The 14095-nt window shown below is 42.4% G+C and overlaps 1 protein-coding gene across 2 annotated transcripts in view; it reads left to right on the top strand.

Annotated features, from left to right (window-relative positions):
* LOC119178394 (uncharacterized) overlaps positions 1-14095 on the top strand; it is a 50056-nt gene that overhangs the window by 24091 nt on the left and 11870 nt on the right. The window contains exons 2-5 of one of the 2 annotated variants that reach the window (XM_075885364.1): positions 542-698; positions 3624-3763; positions 5734-5851; positions 6681-6950. In XM_075885364.1, coding sequence (XP_075741479.1) covers positions 542-698; positions 3624-3763; positions 5734-5851; positions 6681-6696 — 431 coding nt within the window. In that variant the 3' untranslated portion in view covers positions 6697-6950. Of the gene's footprint in view, positions 1-541; positions 699-3623; positions 3764-5733; positions 5852-6680; positions 6951-14095 lie in introns of those variants that run through there. The other variant, XM_037429598.2, reaches the window with a different exon arrangement.

Raw genomic sequence — 14095 nt, 5'->3', positions numbered from 1 at the left:
CCTTCTACACAAATGAGAGAGCTTGTTTGGGATGGTGTAAAAAAAAAGTCAGACCTTGTTTGCTGTCTTTTTAATACGCACTGGCATCGCACAATACGCAGCATTGACCATTTCAATTCCACCGAAATGTGACTGCCATGACTTGGATCGCATCCGCGACCTTCTGGTCTGCGGCCGAACACCTTAAGGACCTAGGCGGACATTAGAATATAGCGTAAATATGTGGTACAGTTGTCCTGCATTTTTTGCGCGCAATGCCTCAACAAACAAGGAGCTGTATTGCTGGCGATGGAATTGGGCCAGCAATTTTATTTCAGTGTTGTTTTTAGAACAAATAAATGAATTAAAATGCGCTTGCAATGCAAATGAAAACCTGCTTTGATATCATCTGTCACGGCTAAGCAGTGGCCCCAACGATAATATACATTCCAAAATATGACATTTATTGACTTCGAGTGCTGTATACAAGATGCGATCAGAGACCCTGGGCTAAATCGTGTCATCACATTTTCCCATCCCTCTACCTTTCCCTTCTTTTCAGCACATGAAATATCTTCAAAGAGCCACCAGAGTGCGTGCATGTATCGGAAGGCGGTGAACTGTCTCACGGATTTCATAATAATCTACGTAAGCAAAGTCATCAATGTTGCCAAAAAGAAACAAGTACTGAAGCAGAAAATTATTGACGACATATGTCAGTAAGTATATCCTTTATTTGTACGTTGCAGTTGCTTGTCGAAAAGATTTTTATTGATATTGTTTTTTGATATTGATATTTAATAATAATGCATGTACGTAGCAATATGGTAGGCGTAAACGTTAAATCAAACTGGAGCACCACGTAAACCTTCGGGGAAAACACACCCAGTTATCTATACGGGAAAGAAAGGTAGTCATTTGGGTGAGTTGGAAGAGTAGATTGAATACTGCGATCAGCTCATAACGCAAGCAACGAATAGAACAAAGAAATGAACACCATTTTCCTGGCAGGGCTACATCCATGCCTTGTTCATAGCTTTTAAGACCAGTCCTGTAGTGCTTTTGATCAGATTTTGCTTAACTGATAATAACATTTCAGAGTAATCAATCTAGCATTGCAAGAACATGCGGGATGGTGCCGTTCTCGTTGGTTTGCCATCCGAAAGGCATCATATCAAAGCATCACTATTTAATTGGAGAGTGAAATAATTCGATGGCAGGTCTGAAAATAACAGGAATAAAAGTAAGGTTATGTACAACAGTCTCGGAGAAGAAGAGGCTTTGTGATAGCTATCATGAGGGCGGGAGTGGTAAAAAGTACGTCTACATTGCGAAAATTGGGACTCCAGGCCCTAACCGTGAGACCGAAGTCTCTAGAATAAAAAAAATGGATGTAATGAACTTGGCAAGATCATTACCGGTTGTTAACAACTGTCCCTCAAGAAAAAGATGAAATAACAGCTACGTCTTGTACCGCTGCTGGACGATAACAGAAGGCTTACAGAAAGTATTTACTTAAATTAAAAACGGGGAGCGAGCGATGGCAACCAAACTCATAAATGAAAATTTCATAGTGACGTGAAAAGACAAGATTGAGTTTCACCTAAAGTTGACGGGAAGAGACAAGATTGAGTTTCACCTTGAGTTTCACCTAAACGGGCTTTCGTTTTGTGCTCACTGCCACAACCCCGTGACAATATGCCGGCTGCCGCAAATATTATTAGGGTTAATCCCTTTCCTAGACATTATAGCCATCGGCTGACTAGCAAGAGGTATAAATGAACTAAAGCGATGCTCATATAATTTGATATAGATGAAAGATTTGGATGTTGCTGCGAATGAAATTTCAAGCAGCTCCGATTCTTGGACACCAATAAAACAGTGGAGCTTATGGCGTTCCCTTCGTCACGCTAACGCATTTCTGTGTTTTGCAAGCCCTTAAGATAGCTTGTACCACGGCTCTTCATTGAACACTCTTTGGGGAAGCTTTCAGGCAGTGGTAAATGTTTGCTTTTTTTTTTGCATCTTTAGACCATACCACTCTTATATACTGTTTTCAAAGAAGCCTTCACTTGAAATGCTCCGATGTGTTGTCTAGATGCTCTTGATTACACACTCTTCGTTAAGCTTCGAGATGTTAGTACAAACAGCACCTTTTATAAGCAAAGAGTGTCACGTGAAAGTGGTTTGACTATATTGCAATGCGTATGCCAGTTGTTAAGAAAACAGTTGCTTCAGTTGCCTTTTATTTTTATGTTTTCCTTTTTAGGGGAAGTTGGGTGTCCTGTGATTTACTGCCACATACGTTTTTATAAGGAGGATAGTTTTCTGATGAGCCGCAAAGATTTCTGTAGCACGTACCCGTCTGTTGGGATAACGGTTGGTGAGCAGTAGGAAATAACCAATGCCTGTGGCTACGCACGTTTATCGTCTCCCCAAGCGTTACCATGGATCCCGGACTAGGAAGGTTCGACCAAGGACAACTTCACTGTTAAGAAACAACCAGAGAAATGTTTTACAGTGTTGCAACGCAACTATCATGAGGGGCTGTCGTGGGTCACAACAACGAATAGCTGTTTTTAGTGAGATACTAAGATGTCTCCATCTTACCGTAAGGTTGCTCTATCTTCTTTGGAAGGTACTCGAACCATAGAGCACCACCTTTTCCTCCATGGTGCTGACCTAACCATGCTTTAAATGTCTTTGCAGTCGTATTCAAAGGAAAATGGGGTACATGCTGGGTGAAGATGTTGATCGATGATTGGTTGTTTTTGTATAGATATATACCCAGCAGTGGACGTGGGGCAAGGGTCAGAGCTTTTCGCTACGTTTTCAACAGCGGAGCTGTTCAAGCTTTTCCTTGCTCCGGATGGTGGGAACAGCATCATCATTTACCTCCACGCACTATTTCAGTCCTCTACTGCATCTTCTGCTTCGCTCCCAGAACACGTGCGCTGATTTGGTCGGTGTGGGATGCAATAACACTGATGGACAGAAGGAGAAAGGAGAAAGAGGAAAATATATTGTCAGGGGGTGAGGGTACACATCAAGATGCAACAGTGACAACACTAGTGCTGGAAAAAGAAAGAAAACCTCGCCGGTGACTCTTGCTCGAATCCTGGCACTTTCAGCAGACAGCTTTAAACATCAACCGTTCCACGGAGACATTGCCCTCTCTGTACTGTCACGGCTTGCAAAGAGTCACGGCGAGCCTCTCACGCACGGCAAGCAACCACCGCACATCTTGAGCCTTCTCACCCATGAGGAAGAAGCCGGACCGGCTTGTAAACGTCTGATTTTTTCTATTATGTTTTGGTTAGGGTTTACTCTTTCTTCAGTTTGTATGCAAACCAGGCAGACTTCTGCCAAATTTTTATTTTTGAGCTTAATTACGTTCGGAGCACTCCATATAAACGAACAAAATGTAGACCCGCATGACCGCGGCACACGAAAATAACCAGTGAATTGAAACATAAGGCAAAAGACTCACAGCGTGAGCGTCCACCATCTGGACACTTTGCTCACAACCTTTCCAACAGCTCACCTAAATGACCGACCGTGCGGGGCGATGTGGGTGAGAACACTATCCTTATAGAGCTCACGTACACATGTCGCTTGTACTAAAACATTTGTTATTTTTCCAGGCGACCGTATGGCATGTGCACCTCGACTTACTCAACGGAGGACTGTAGCCCGAACAAGAAAAATCTTGTTACACGTTTTGAGGACGCAGTAAGTGCGAGCATCACCTTGATCTGTAGAGAGGACGCCAATTACCTGAGGAGTGAGTACTCTGTCTGCTTCTTTGAAGCCGTAGAAGCAATACAGTATGCAAGAAAAGGGAGCGCTGCTTGCAAATGAGAAAACTATAGCACCTCTTCAGTGCGAGAACTGCCATGTTTGTGCCACGCTTTTGCCGTTTCAGTTAAATGGTTTGCAACCAAAAGCGCTCGGTACAAAAAAAAGGTGGGTTGTTTGCGTGTTTGGGGGTTGTGTGTGTCTAGTCTGGTAACCAATCGCCCTTTGTGAACCTATGCACGCGGTCGCGAATGCACACTTTACAACGTAAAATGGACACGTTCATGGCCCCCCAATACACACAGCTGACAAATTATTTGGAAGGTGTAGTGCGAGAGACGATATTACAAGCGCTAGATTTATCCGGCTAAGCCCCTCAGCGTCATCACCCTCAAAAGCAGGTATATAACCAGTCGCCCCGTTGTTTTGACGCCATCGCGATTTAGCAGGACTGGCGCTGCTAAGTTCGAGGTAATGGGTTCAATTCCCGGTTGGTGGCCATAGTTGCAAGGGGTCAAATGCTTAAACACCGGTGCAGCTAGATTTAGCTACAAGTTTAGGAACCCCAGTTAATCAAGATTCTTGTGGAGTCACAGAATACGGCATCATCATGAGTGGTTACAGGAGTTTCTTAACGGGCGTAGGGAGGTTATGCCAACAGGCAGTCTCAACATCCATGCACAGCTACAATTCACTCCCCTCTTTCTCCCAAACACACACACGCAGCACAAACTCGTTCTCGCTGACTTCGTGCTTCGTGGGAGAAGTGGTAAATGGTTCCCCTCTGAAGGGCGGAATTCCAACTAACTTTCGGAACACAGACTTTCCTCTGTTTAGTTCGCAGCTCCACTTGCTATTCATAATAAAAGAAGAAAAAAGTGCACTCTACAAAAAAAAAAAAAAACGCCAGGCCTGCACGTAAGGCGCAGCACAGTCACAGCGAAAGCTACAAGAGCGGCCTTTCAGAGCCTTTTCTAAACACTCATTCGGTAACTATTGCAAGCACACTTGCCTGGTACCTATTAGGGCATTAATTCTAAACTTTTGGGTAGTGGGCCGGCATTTGCTATGCTATTTTTCATCGTTCTTCTGAGAAGTGTGGTATCCCCTAAACACTTGCAAGGAAGTTTGTGCCAATTGTTCTTGCAATAATTGACAACGATGAGGAATTATGCCTGAAATGGGTATGCGCAACAGTTACTGGGTGAACAAGAACAAGCTTTTGTAATAAGTTGGAGCATTGGGCGGCTCACTCGTTACGCTATTCACACCGTGCGACGACAGGTTGTTCACTGTTTTAAAACGCTTTATAAGTTGTATTAACGCGATTGATTTCCCGAAATCAAGCCTGCATACATAAGGCAAGTTTGCCAACAAGTCTGAAGCATTGGCGTAGCTCAGAGATAGAATACTGGGCTGGTACCCAGCGGATTCGGGTTCGAGCTCCACTAGTGGCATTTACGCTAAGTTTATTTTTTTTTCTAATTTCGTGTGATGTGGCTACGGACACCGGTGGCAGTGGCAGCGGTGGCGGACAGCTGCGGTGGCGTGTGACCCAAGTTGTGATCTCATAACAGCTTTCACTGTAAAATATATTGCCTGTTTTATGTTATTAATTCCATCAATAACAGCCGCCAACAGGAATTTGCATTCTGTTATTCGCCGAATCAATCTCTTATCTGGTCGAGTTGGTTTAGCTTGATGGTGTAAAACGCAGCGCATTAAGACGACACACAAGGATCAGCGTTTGTCCTGTGTCCTCCTTCTTTTGTGTGCCGTCTTTATGCACTGCATTTTACCCCATAATCCCACATGTTCATATGCACACCGGCTGTACATTTAAAGACATCTCCTTCGATAATGAACGGAACTCCTTCACAGCCGTATCATACTTGCAATATTGTGACATTTAAGTGCAAACACATTGATAACTTGCTACTGTATTGTGCCTTCCAGACATCTCCAGAACCCTCCATTGTTTCGAATTGCTCAAACTAACCAACTGCATAAACCCGAATGGCTTGTTGAGCCCTATTGTGATTTTTGGAACAAGGTATACTCCCGAACATTTCAGGTAAGCTGTAAAGTGCCTACTTCCATGTGAAATTCTTTGTCACGAAGAAATTGTTCTCATTGTGAGTACTAAGTAACTGACGTAAGCATTATAACAGCCTGGCAATAATGCATAAATGGGAGAATTTATCGTTGAACTTACATTGAATGGTCTTCCTCTATTAGCCTATCCTGTGTATCCTACCCTTTCCATTTAATTTAAGTACCAAAAGTTACTTCCTTTCATCTCACTCATCAAAACCTTGATTAAAAGAAACTGACTATTATCATTATCACAGCTTTTTTATACTCGTAATTATTTTTTCTAAGGATGAGTTTCTAAGGATGATTTGTTCTAAGGATGTGTTCTAAGGTAAGGATATATTTTAGAGCTCCAACTGGAAAAAAAAAAAACGCCTGGCCTGCGTGGAAGGCGCAGCACAGTCACAGTGAAAGCTAGAAGGGTGGCCATTCGCAGCCTTTTCTAAACACACGTGGGGTAACTGCTGCGAGTAAACTTGCTGGATATTCGCTACGGCATTATTAACAATATCTTGGTAGTAGGCTGGCATTCGCTATGCTATTCATTGTCATTCTTCTGAGAAGCGTGGTATCCGCTAAACACCTACTAGGAATTTTGTGACAATTGTTCATGCAATGGCTGGCGACGATGTGAAATATGCCTGAAGTGGGTACGCGCCACATTTAACCGGTGATCAAGAACAAGCTTTTGTAATGGGTTGGAGCATTGGATGACCCACTCGTTAGGCTTTTCACTTTGTGTGACGCCTGGTTGCTTTTTGCTGTTCTAAAACGCTTTATTGTTCATGTTAACGTGATTTCTTTCCCAGCATCCAGCCTGCCTAAGGCAAGTTTGCCAACAAGTCCCTAAGCACCGGTGTTGCTGAGTGACTCCACAGGGTCTGTGCAAGGCTACATAAGGGAAGTTGTGGCCAGCGTGTGGTTTTCGTGTGTTCGTTTTTCAACTGACTACCTGTGGTCCATTGGAAAGGAAAAAAACATACAAAGCTTCATGTGACACTATGCTCCACATCCCACTGTACATAGCGCAGTATACAGCCTCCAAGGTTCAGAACGTACTTAAACGAGTTTTAAAAATGCCCGCAGCTTCAAGTGCAAAAACGTTCTTTTTTATATATTACACACCAGAACGCTTCCTGCCGGAACTTTTCTAGAGGAGCATGGCTTTTATACGCCATGGAGATCTCAATGTCTAATCTGTAACAAATCGGAAATTATTGACCACGTGTCAACTTGTTATGTGGGATTTAACGTCCCAAAACCACCACATGATTATGAGACACGCCGTAGTGGACGGCTCCGCAAATAGCGACCACCTGGGGTTCTTTACCATGCACCCTTGTCTGAGCACATAGGCCTACAGCATTTTCGCCTCCATCGAAGAAAGATCTTATCCACCCCCACCCCCACCCCACCCCCCACCCCACACACAAAAAGAACCGAAAGCATAGTCCCTAGCTATAACGCTTGTCCAACAAGAAGAAACGTCTGAAATTATTATTAATGGTGCTCGTTGGTTAGCTCACAGAGAGAGCGCTGATAATACGCACATGCCTTAAATATCGCCAAAGATTGATTCCTAGGCAAACACCTTGCCTTTCATACTACAGGCTAACCCTAAAAAATTGATCCGTGATTAATACAGAAGACAACGATGTCGTCGTACTTAACAACCTTAGAGGTGATGCTGTTTATTATCCAATGCGTCAACATTCTAAATGGCGTTATCTAATATAAAAAAATCTCTTGCCTACTTTCGCCATTCTTCCCGTTATTCAACCGCATGACCCCACGATTAAATGTTCACTGTCATTGTCAGATACGATGGTATCGCAATCACTATGAAGTCCCTAAATTAATCTTCGGAATCGGGTAGCGATCATATAATTATCAAGTTTATGCAAAGCACTCTGTGCTATTCATTGATAACATTTAGTAAAAGGAGGAGGAGGAGAAGGGAAGGAGGAAGAAAAGGGAGGTTAGCTAGTTTTCATCCTTAGTAAAAATTTGTCACAATCACTTATCGATGGTGTTCTTCCATCTGATTGGAAAGTCTGGAAGGTAGTTCCAATCCATAAATTCGGTAACAAGCATTTTTCTTTACACTGCAGCTCCATTTCGTTGATTAGTATACCCTCTCTTGCTTCTCCTGTACAGCATAATTTTTTTAGAGACATACTCATTTTTCACATATTCGCAACGTGGATTTCGCAAATGATACTACGGCGAAACACAAATAACGTATCCGTACATATACTAACGTCCCTTCTTCGCAACAGATCTTTTGTCGACTGCATTTTCCTATTGGTTCTTCTACAGTTTTCGACAAGGTGTGCCGCAATCTGCTCATTTGTAAGCTACGTCTGCTAAACTTGATCCCTGCCTCGTAACCTTGATCGAAAGTTTCCTTATACTAAGCGCTTTCGATTTGTCTCAGCTAATAGAACTAATTTCGATGAAAGTTCAATGAATTGCGGTGTACCACAGGCCCAGCCCTCGGTCCACTTTTTTTTGTAATCTATAATAAGAATTTGTCGTCTTGTTATGCACAATAACAATTTTAGGTGTTTGTTACAAACCTCCGCGCAATAGCACCGACTTCGCTCGTAAACTGAACAATGCACTAAATTTCGTTTGCTCTCGGCACCCAAATGCCAACCTTCTTCTTTTTGGAGACTTTCACCTGCCAGATATTGATTGGCGGAGCACCGTACCCTTTTTAGTAAGCCAAACCGAAGCGAGGGATTTTCTGGACGTTTGCCTCAACTTCAATCTAACACAACTTGTATCAGAGCCGACCCGTGTTACCCAAGACACTGAAAACACTTTAGACCTAGTACTGGTCAACTGTCCGGACAGTTCGTCGTCCATTACCTTTCTTAGAAAAATAAGCGACCACAAGGTCATCCATACTTCTTTTTGCTTTGCTCCAGCTTTGCGGCGTAAGCGCGAAAGAACTATACATTTATACGACAAAGGTAATTATGATGCAATATGTGAACATTTACAAAATTTTCTACCTTTCTTCCAAAATACGTTTCATAACCGCACCATTAATGAAAATTGGCTAATATTCAAAGAGAAAATAAACAACTTAGCGAACCGGTACATACCAAAAATTACCTTTCGAACGCTTGAACAAAAACCATGGTTTAATAATTCGCTCAAAAAACTAGAAAACAAAAAGAAACGCATGTATCGCACCACTAAATGCAGGACGGACACGTTTGCATGGGAAAAATACTACGCTGTGAACGAGCATACCTATCAGCAATTCGCAAGGCGAAAGATGCGTTCTTTTGCGATGATCATCCGAAACATTTAATTAATAACACAAAGAAATTCTGGCAGGTGAAAAATCCTCAAGAAAGGCACAGTGTAACACTTAACAATGAAGAAGATGAAACGTTCGGCGATATAGAATGCGCGAACCTTTTTAATGCAGCCTTTGTGTCTGTATTTACAGAGGAGTTCACCACGCCAGCCCCCTCTTTTTTCGCGTACCAATGCAACAAGTCATATGCCGACCATTACATTTTTTCCAGATGGCATCTCATCGTTAATCGACAATGTTAAACTCACATCGTCAGCAGGCGTGGATAACATTAATTCGAAACTGTTAACGGATAATAAATATGTCACCGCGGTTTTCCTGTGTTTGCTGTTTTCGCAGTCACTTTCAACTGGTGAAATGCCATATGACTGGAAGGTGGGAATGGTTGTTCCAATCCACAAAGCAGGTGACAGGAATTGCCCACTTAATGATCACCCCATTTCATTAACGAGTGTGCCCTGTAAGCTCATGGAACACGTCATGTACACAGATATTATGAAATTTCTTGACTCGAACAAATACTTTCATTGTTCACAGCATGGGTTCCGCAAAGGCTTTTCCTGCGAAACACAACTGGCCATTTTCCTGCATGATATTCATACCAACTTAGATTCTAACCTCCAGACAGACGCGATATTTCTAGATTTCACAAAAGCGTTCGACAAGGTACCACACCAACGTCTATTACTAAATCTTTCTCTTGCGAACATTAACCGTGACATTTCGCGATGAATTGAAGCGTTCTTGACGAACCGATCTCAGTTCGTTACAGTCAACAACCGAGCATCTAGTCCCCTACCAGTGACCTCCGGCGTACCGCAAGGATCTGTTCTTGGACCTTTACTCTTCCTAATATACATCAGTGACCTGCCTCTGCACGTGTCTTGCAACGTTCGTTTGTTCGCAGACGAGTGCGTCATTTATCGAACAATTGCTAACACATCGAATCAAGACTAATTTCAGGAGGACATTAATCGTCTACAGGAATGGTGCGACCGTTGGTTAATGGAACTTAATCCTGAGAAATGCAAATTGATGGTATTTTCTCGTCGGCATGACCCATTTCCTTACACATACACAATCAGGAACATTCCCATGTGTTCTGCGCAGTCTTACAAGTACCTAGGTGTTACTATATCGAACGACTTGTCCTGGCGCACACACGTCACTAACATCATTTCTTCTGCTATCAAATCACTTGGTTTTCTCAAGCGTTATCTGAAATGCGCCCCCAAACCGGTTAAACTACTGGCCTACCAGTCAATAGTCCGTCCGAAACTGGAATATGCATCTGCCATATAGAATCCTCACCAAAAATATCTCAACGCACTCGAAGCCATTCAAAATCGTGGCGCAAAGTTCATTCATTCTAATTATTCATATGACATGAGCATATCTTACTTAACGAAAGAATTGAAATTGCTTCCCCTTAGTACACGCCGGCGCACTGCAGCCCTCTCACTTTTCCACAAGTTTTGTCAGACCTCGCTTCATCAAGCCACCCTATATCCTCCCCGCAGCCCGAGCATCTCATCGTACACGGCACACTTTCCAAGTGGGCCGCCCTCGCATGCGCACTGTTACCTTTTCCGCCTCATTCTTTTGCCATGCCGCTACAGATTGGAACAACCTTCCCCACCAGATCGCCGCCATCACTTGCCCGTGTTCGTTTGCGGAGAGTATCACTGCGCACTTTTCGCAATAAAAAGTGAAATTATAGTTTGTATTATTTACTGTACTAGTGCTGACGTATTATTTATTCTACTTGTGCTGACGTATGTAACACCTTAGCCCATGTATGTTTCTGTATTTTTCTCCCGTTCAGTTACATGTTATGCAAATTATGTACTTTAGCGCATGTATTTTTCCTTTTTGTGTTTAGTTATGCATTAAGCAAATTATGTACTAATGTATTCCCACCCCTTATGTAATACCCCTTTTAAGGGGTCTTTAAGGTAATCAAGTGAAATATGAAAAAAATGAAAGAAGTGGGGCGCTGTACTTAACACGGACTGGAAAAGATAACAACAACACTTTCAGACAAAGAGTACCTACATTAGATAAAATCGCAGCACTAATCATTTTGGTTATTTCATCTGCTTGTGTATACTTTTGCTTATCTTCTCTGGTTAGGCGCAGGCACCTTTATGATATTTTGTTGACTTTTCGAGGAATGGCGGTCGTCTTCTGGTTTTTGCATTTTAGGCGAGAGAGCTTGTTTAATGTAACAATTTTTGTAAACGATATATATATATATATATATATATATATATATATATATATATATATATATATATATATATATATATATTGCACTTTCAATGAACTTTCACTTGCGAGTGTGCGCTTGTATTGTTCTTCTCTCCTCCAGTCCGTGTTAAAGTGGCCCTGAAACACTTTTTCAAGTAACCATGAAACGAATTCATTGGAAAAGCTTATTGTCTTACGAATTCAACGCCGCAAAAATTTTAAGAATTCTTCCATTGCCAGTGGAGTTAAAAAGATTTGTTGCATGCTGCAATTGTATTCTCTCTTCTCTCGTCGCGATGAAAGCACTGGAAGCTAAACAGGAAGGGATGGCAGGGGCAAAGAAACTACGTCACCTGCTCTTCGTGACCTTGAGCATTTTTTGTGTTTTTTTTCTTAATAGGCGGTTTTTTCAGTGTGATCGCGCACGCACGTGTGGACAAGGCACAGCCTCCCGCGGTGATTTCTGTAACAACCAAGCGTGCCATGTTCAAATCAGCCAATGGCCAATAGATGGGCTTGCTACGTGTGGTTTTTGAGCGTCTTTTGTCATTAGTCGAGAGAACAGAAAAAATATTTAGCTGACTTTGATAATTTATTGTCAATTCCAGGCCGCGTGCTTCGCTATAATATTTGGCTCGCATGTTGCCGGGAGCCTTTACTACCGATCGGCAGCGTTTTCTGACCATGCTCAAAAAGTGTTGCATGACCCCTTCAAGTACTATGAGCGTCAAATGAAACCCGAACAGTGACAAGCCCAACACACAATCAGTCAGCGCGGCTTCTCACAAATATTTTGGAGCTCATATTAGCAACCTACATAGAATACACATATCGGCAACCTTGTTTGCAATGGTAATCGCATGCTCTGATATGTTTGCTGTAACTTCGCAAAACCACCTTCATCGCTCGAACTAATGCTGTTTAGAAACATTCGTTCCTACTAAGCTTGAATATGCCGCATTGGTTTGAGATCCATATCCCAATAATTTGGTGCGTTCATTAGAAAGGCTACGAAATATGTCTGTCAGCTTTAAATGTCCAATTACCACCAAATCGTGAACATCACACCTATGAAAATTAAGCTTAAATTACCTACACTTGCTCTTCAACGTACAATACTCCACTTAACACTGTTTCACAAGCTCTATCAACATTGCTATTCACGTGATTTGCTAATACTTCCTCCTCATTATGTCTCATGTCATTTGAATCATGCTCATAAGGTGGACATTCCGTCGTCTTATACCGAATCATTTCGACAGTCATGCATACCACGCACATCCAATGATTGAAACTGCCTTCCCGCATCACTAGTAACTATTTCAGATCACGACAAGCTTGTGACTTTGATGACCAAATTTTTGTAAGTTCTGTTGTATCTACCATCCTAATAGCCCCGCTTGTATAAATAACACATTGCATAATTACCTATTGTATATTGCATTCTAATAGCTATTGTATATTGATAACCACTGTTTTAACACGGTAGGATTGAAAAAATTGTTTAGCAGAGATTCCGGCATCGGTGTCGGCGTGGTTGGCTGCGAGCGAAAAATCACCATCCTTGCGTGACCAAAAAATCAGTCATCTTCTCGTTACCAAAAAAACTGAGAAAGATAGAAGTAAACAATAAAACATTCTGGGTCTGAATATGGAAATCCAACGCGAGTCATTTGCATGGCAAGCGGGTGTTTTTTCACAGTGCCACGCCTCCACTTGTGAATATAGTGAAAATAACTTCCTCTGCTAGGAAATGCAGTAAAAGTAACTTTCATGCTTTACATACAAACACGTGCGTTCTGTGTATTTGCTCCGCAATAGAACATAAAATACTGCTGTAATAATGCGTCGGACAAGCGTACATCGCCATCGGGCGTCAGAACATAAAATTATCGTGTCCTAATAGTTTAAAGCACTACAAAAGGCACACATGGTACGACACCCTTAAGACCACCTAGTAGGTGTGTAACAAGTTCGAAAAGATTTTATACACTAAATGTTTGAAGTACGCGCAAGGAACAGAATATGCTATCGCGTTTAACTCTTAAAGACGATGCTTAAGGGCTCTCCAGTTTCCTTCGTAGTATGTATTTTCCCGCTGATGCTATAGATTCTATGCCTGTAACAAACTATTCTTGCATTGTGTTGTCCTTGTACTCAGAATATTGTTGTTATATTTACAAGTCCCATCGTTAATGTCGGTTGACCCTAACTGTATTTTAAATAAATAAATTGAAACGGGTTGTTGAACAAGCAGGCGAACTCGGCGAAGGAGCTTTATTTAGCGCAAGGGCTAACTGAACGCAAGCCTGCGATCACAGCAAGTCTTCTTCTTTTTCTATCCTCGAGCTTCATGCCCACTACCCTCGTTACAATCACCCCCGGCCGATGAGGGAGCCATCCTGGCGACCTAAGGACAGGTGTAGACAGAAGGGTCATGGTATGGCTTTAGCCGAGAGATGTGTACGATTTCTTTTCCCCGACGGCGCTTGTCCGGAGATGCATCCGGCTCGACAAGGTAGTTGACAGGGGATGTTTGGCGCACAACTCGATAAGGGCCATGGTACCTGGACGAAAGCTTGTGGGAGAGTCCTGGAGTAGTAGAAGGAATCCATAGCCACACCAGTGAGTTCGGAGCAA

Source organism: Rhipicephalus microplus, chromosome 1 (genome assembly GCF_043290135.1).
Source record: "Rhipicephalus microplus isolate Deutch F79 chromosome 1, USDA_Rmic, whole genome shotgun sequence".
Taxonomy (NCBI): domain Eukaryota; kingdom Metazoa; phylum Arthropoda; class Arachnida; order Ixodida; family Ixodidae; genus Rhipicephalus; species Rhipicephalus microplus.
Note: the sequence above shows the minus strand (reverse complement) of the source record. Positions and strands in the feature narration are given on the sequence as shown.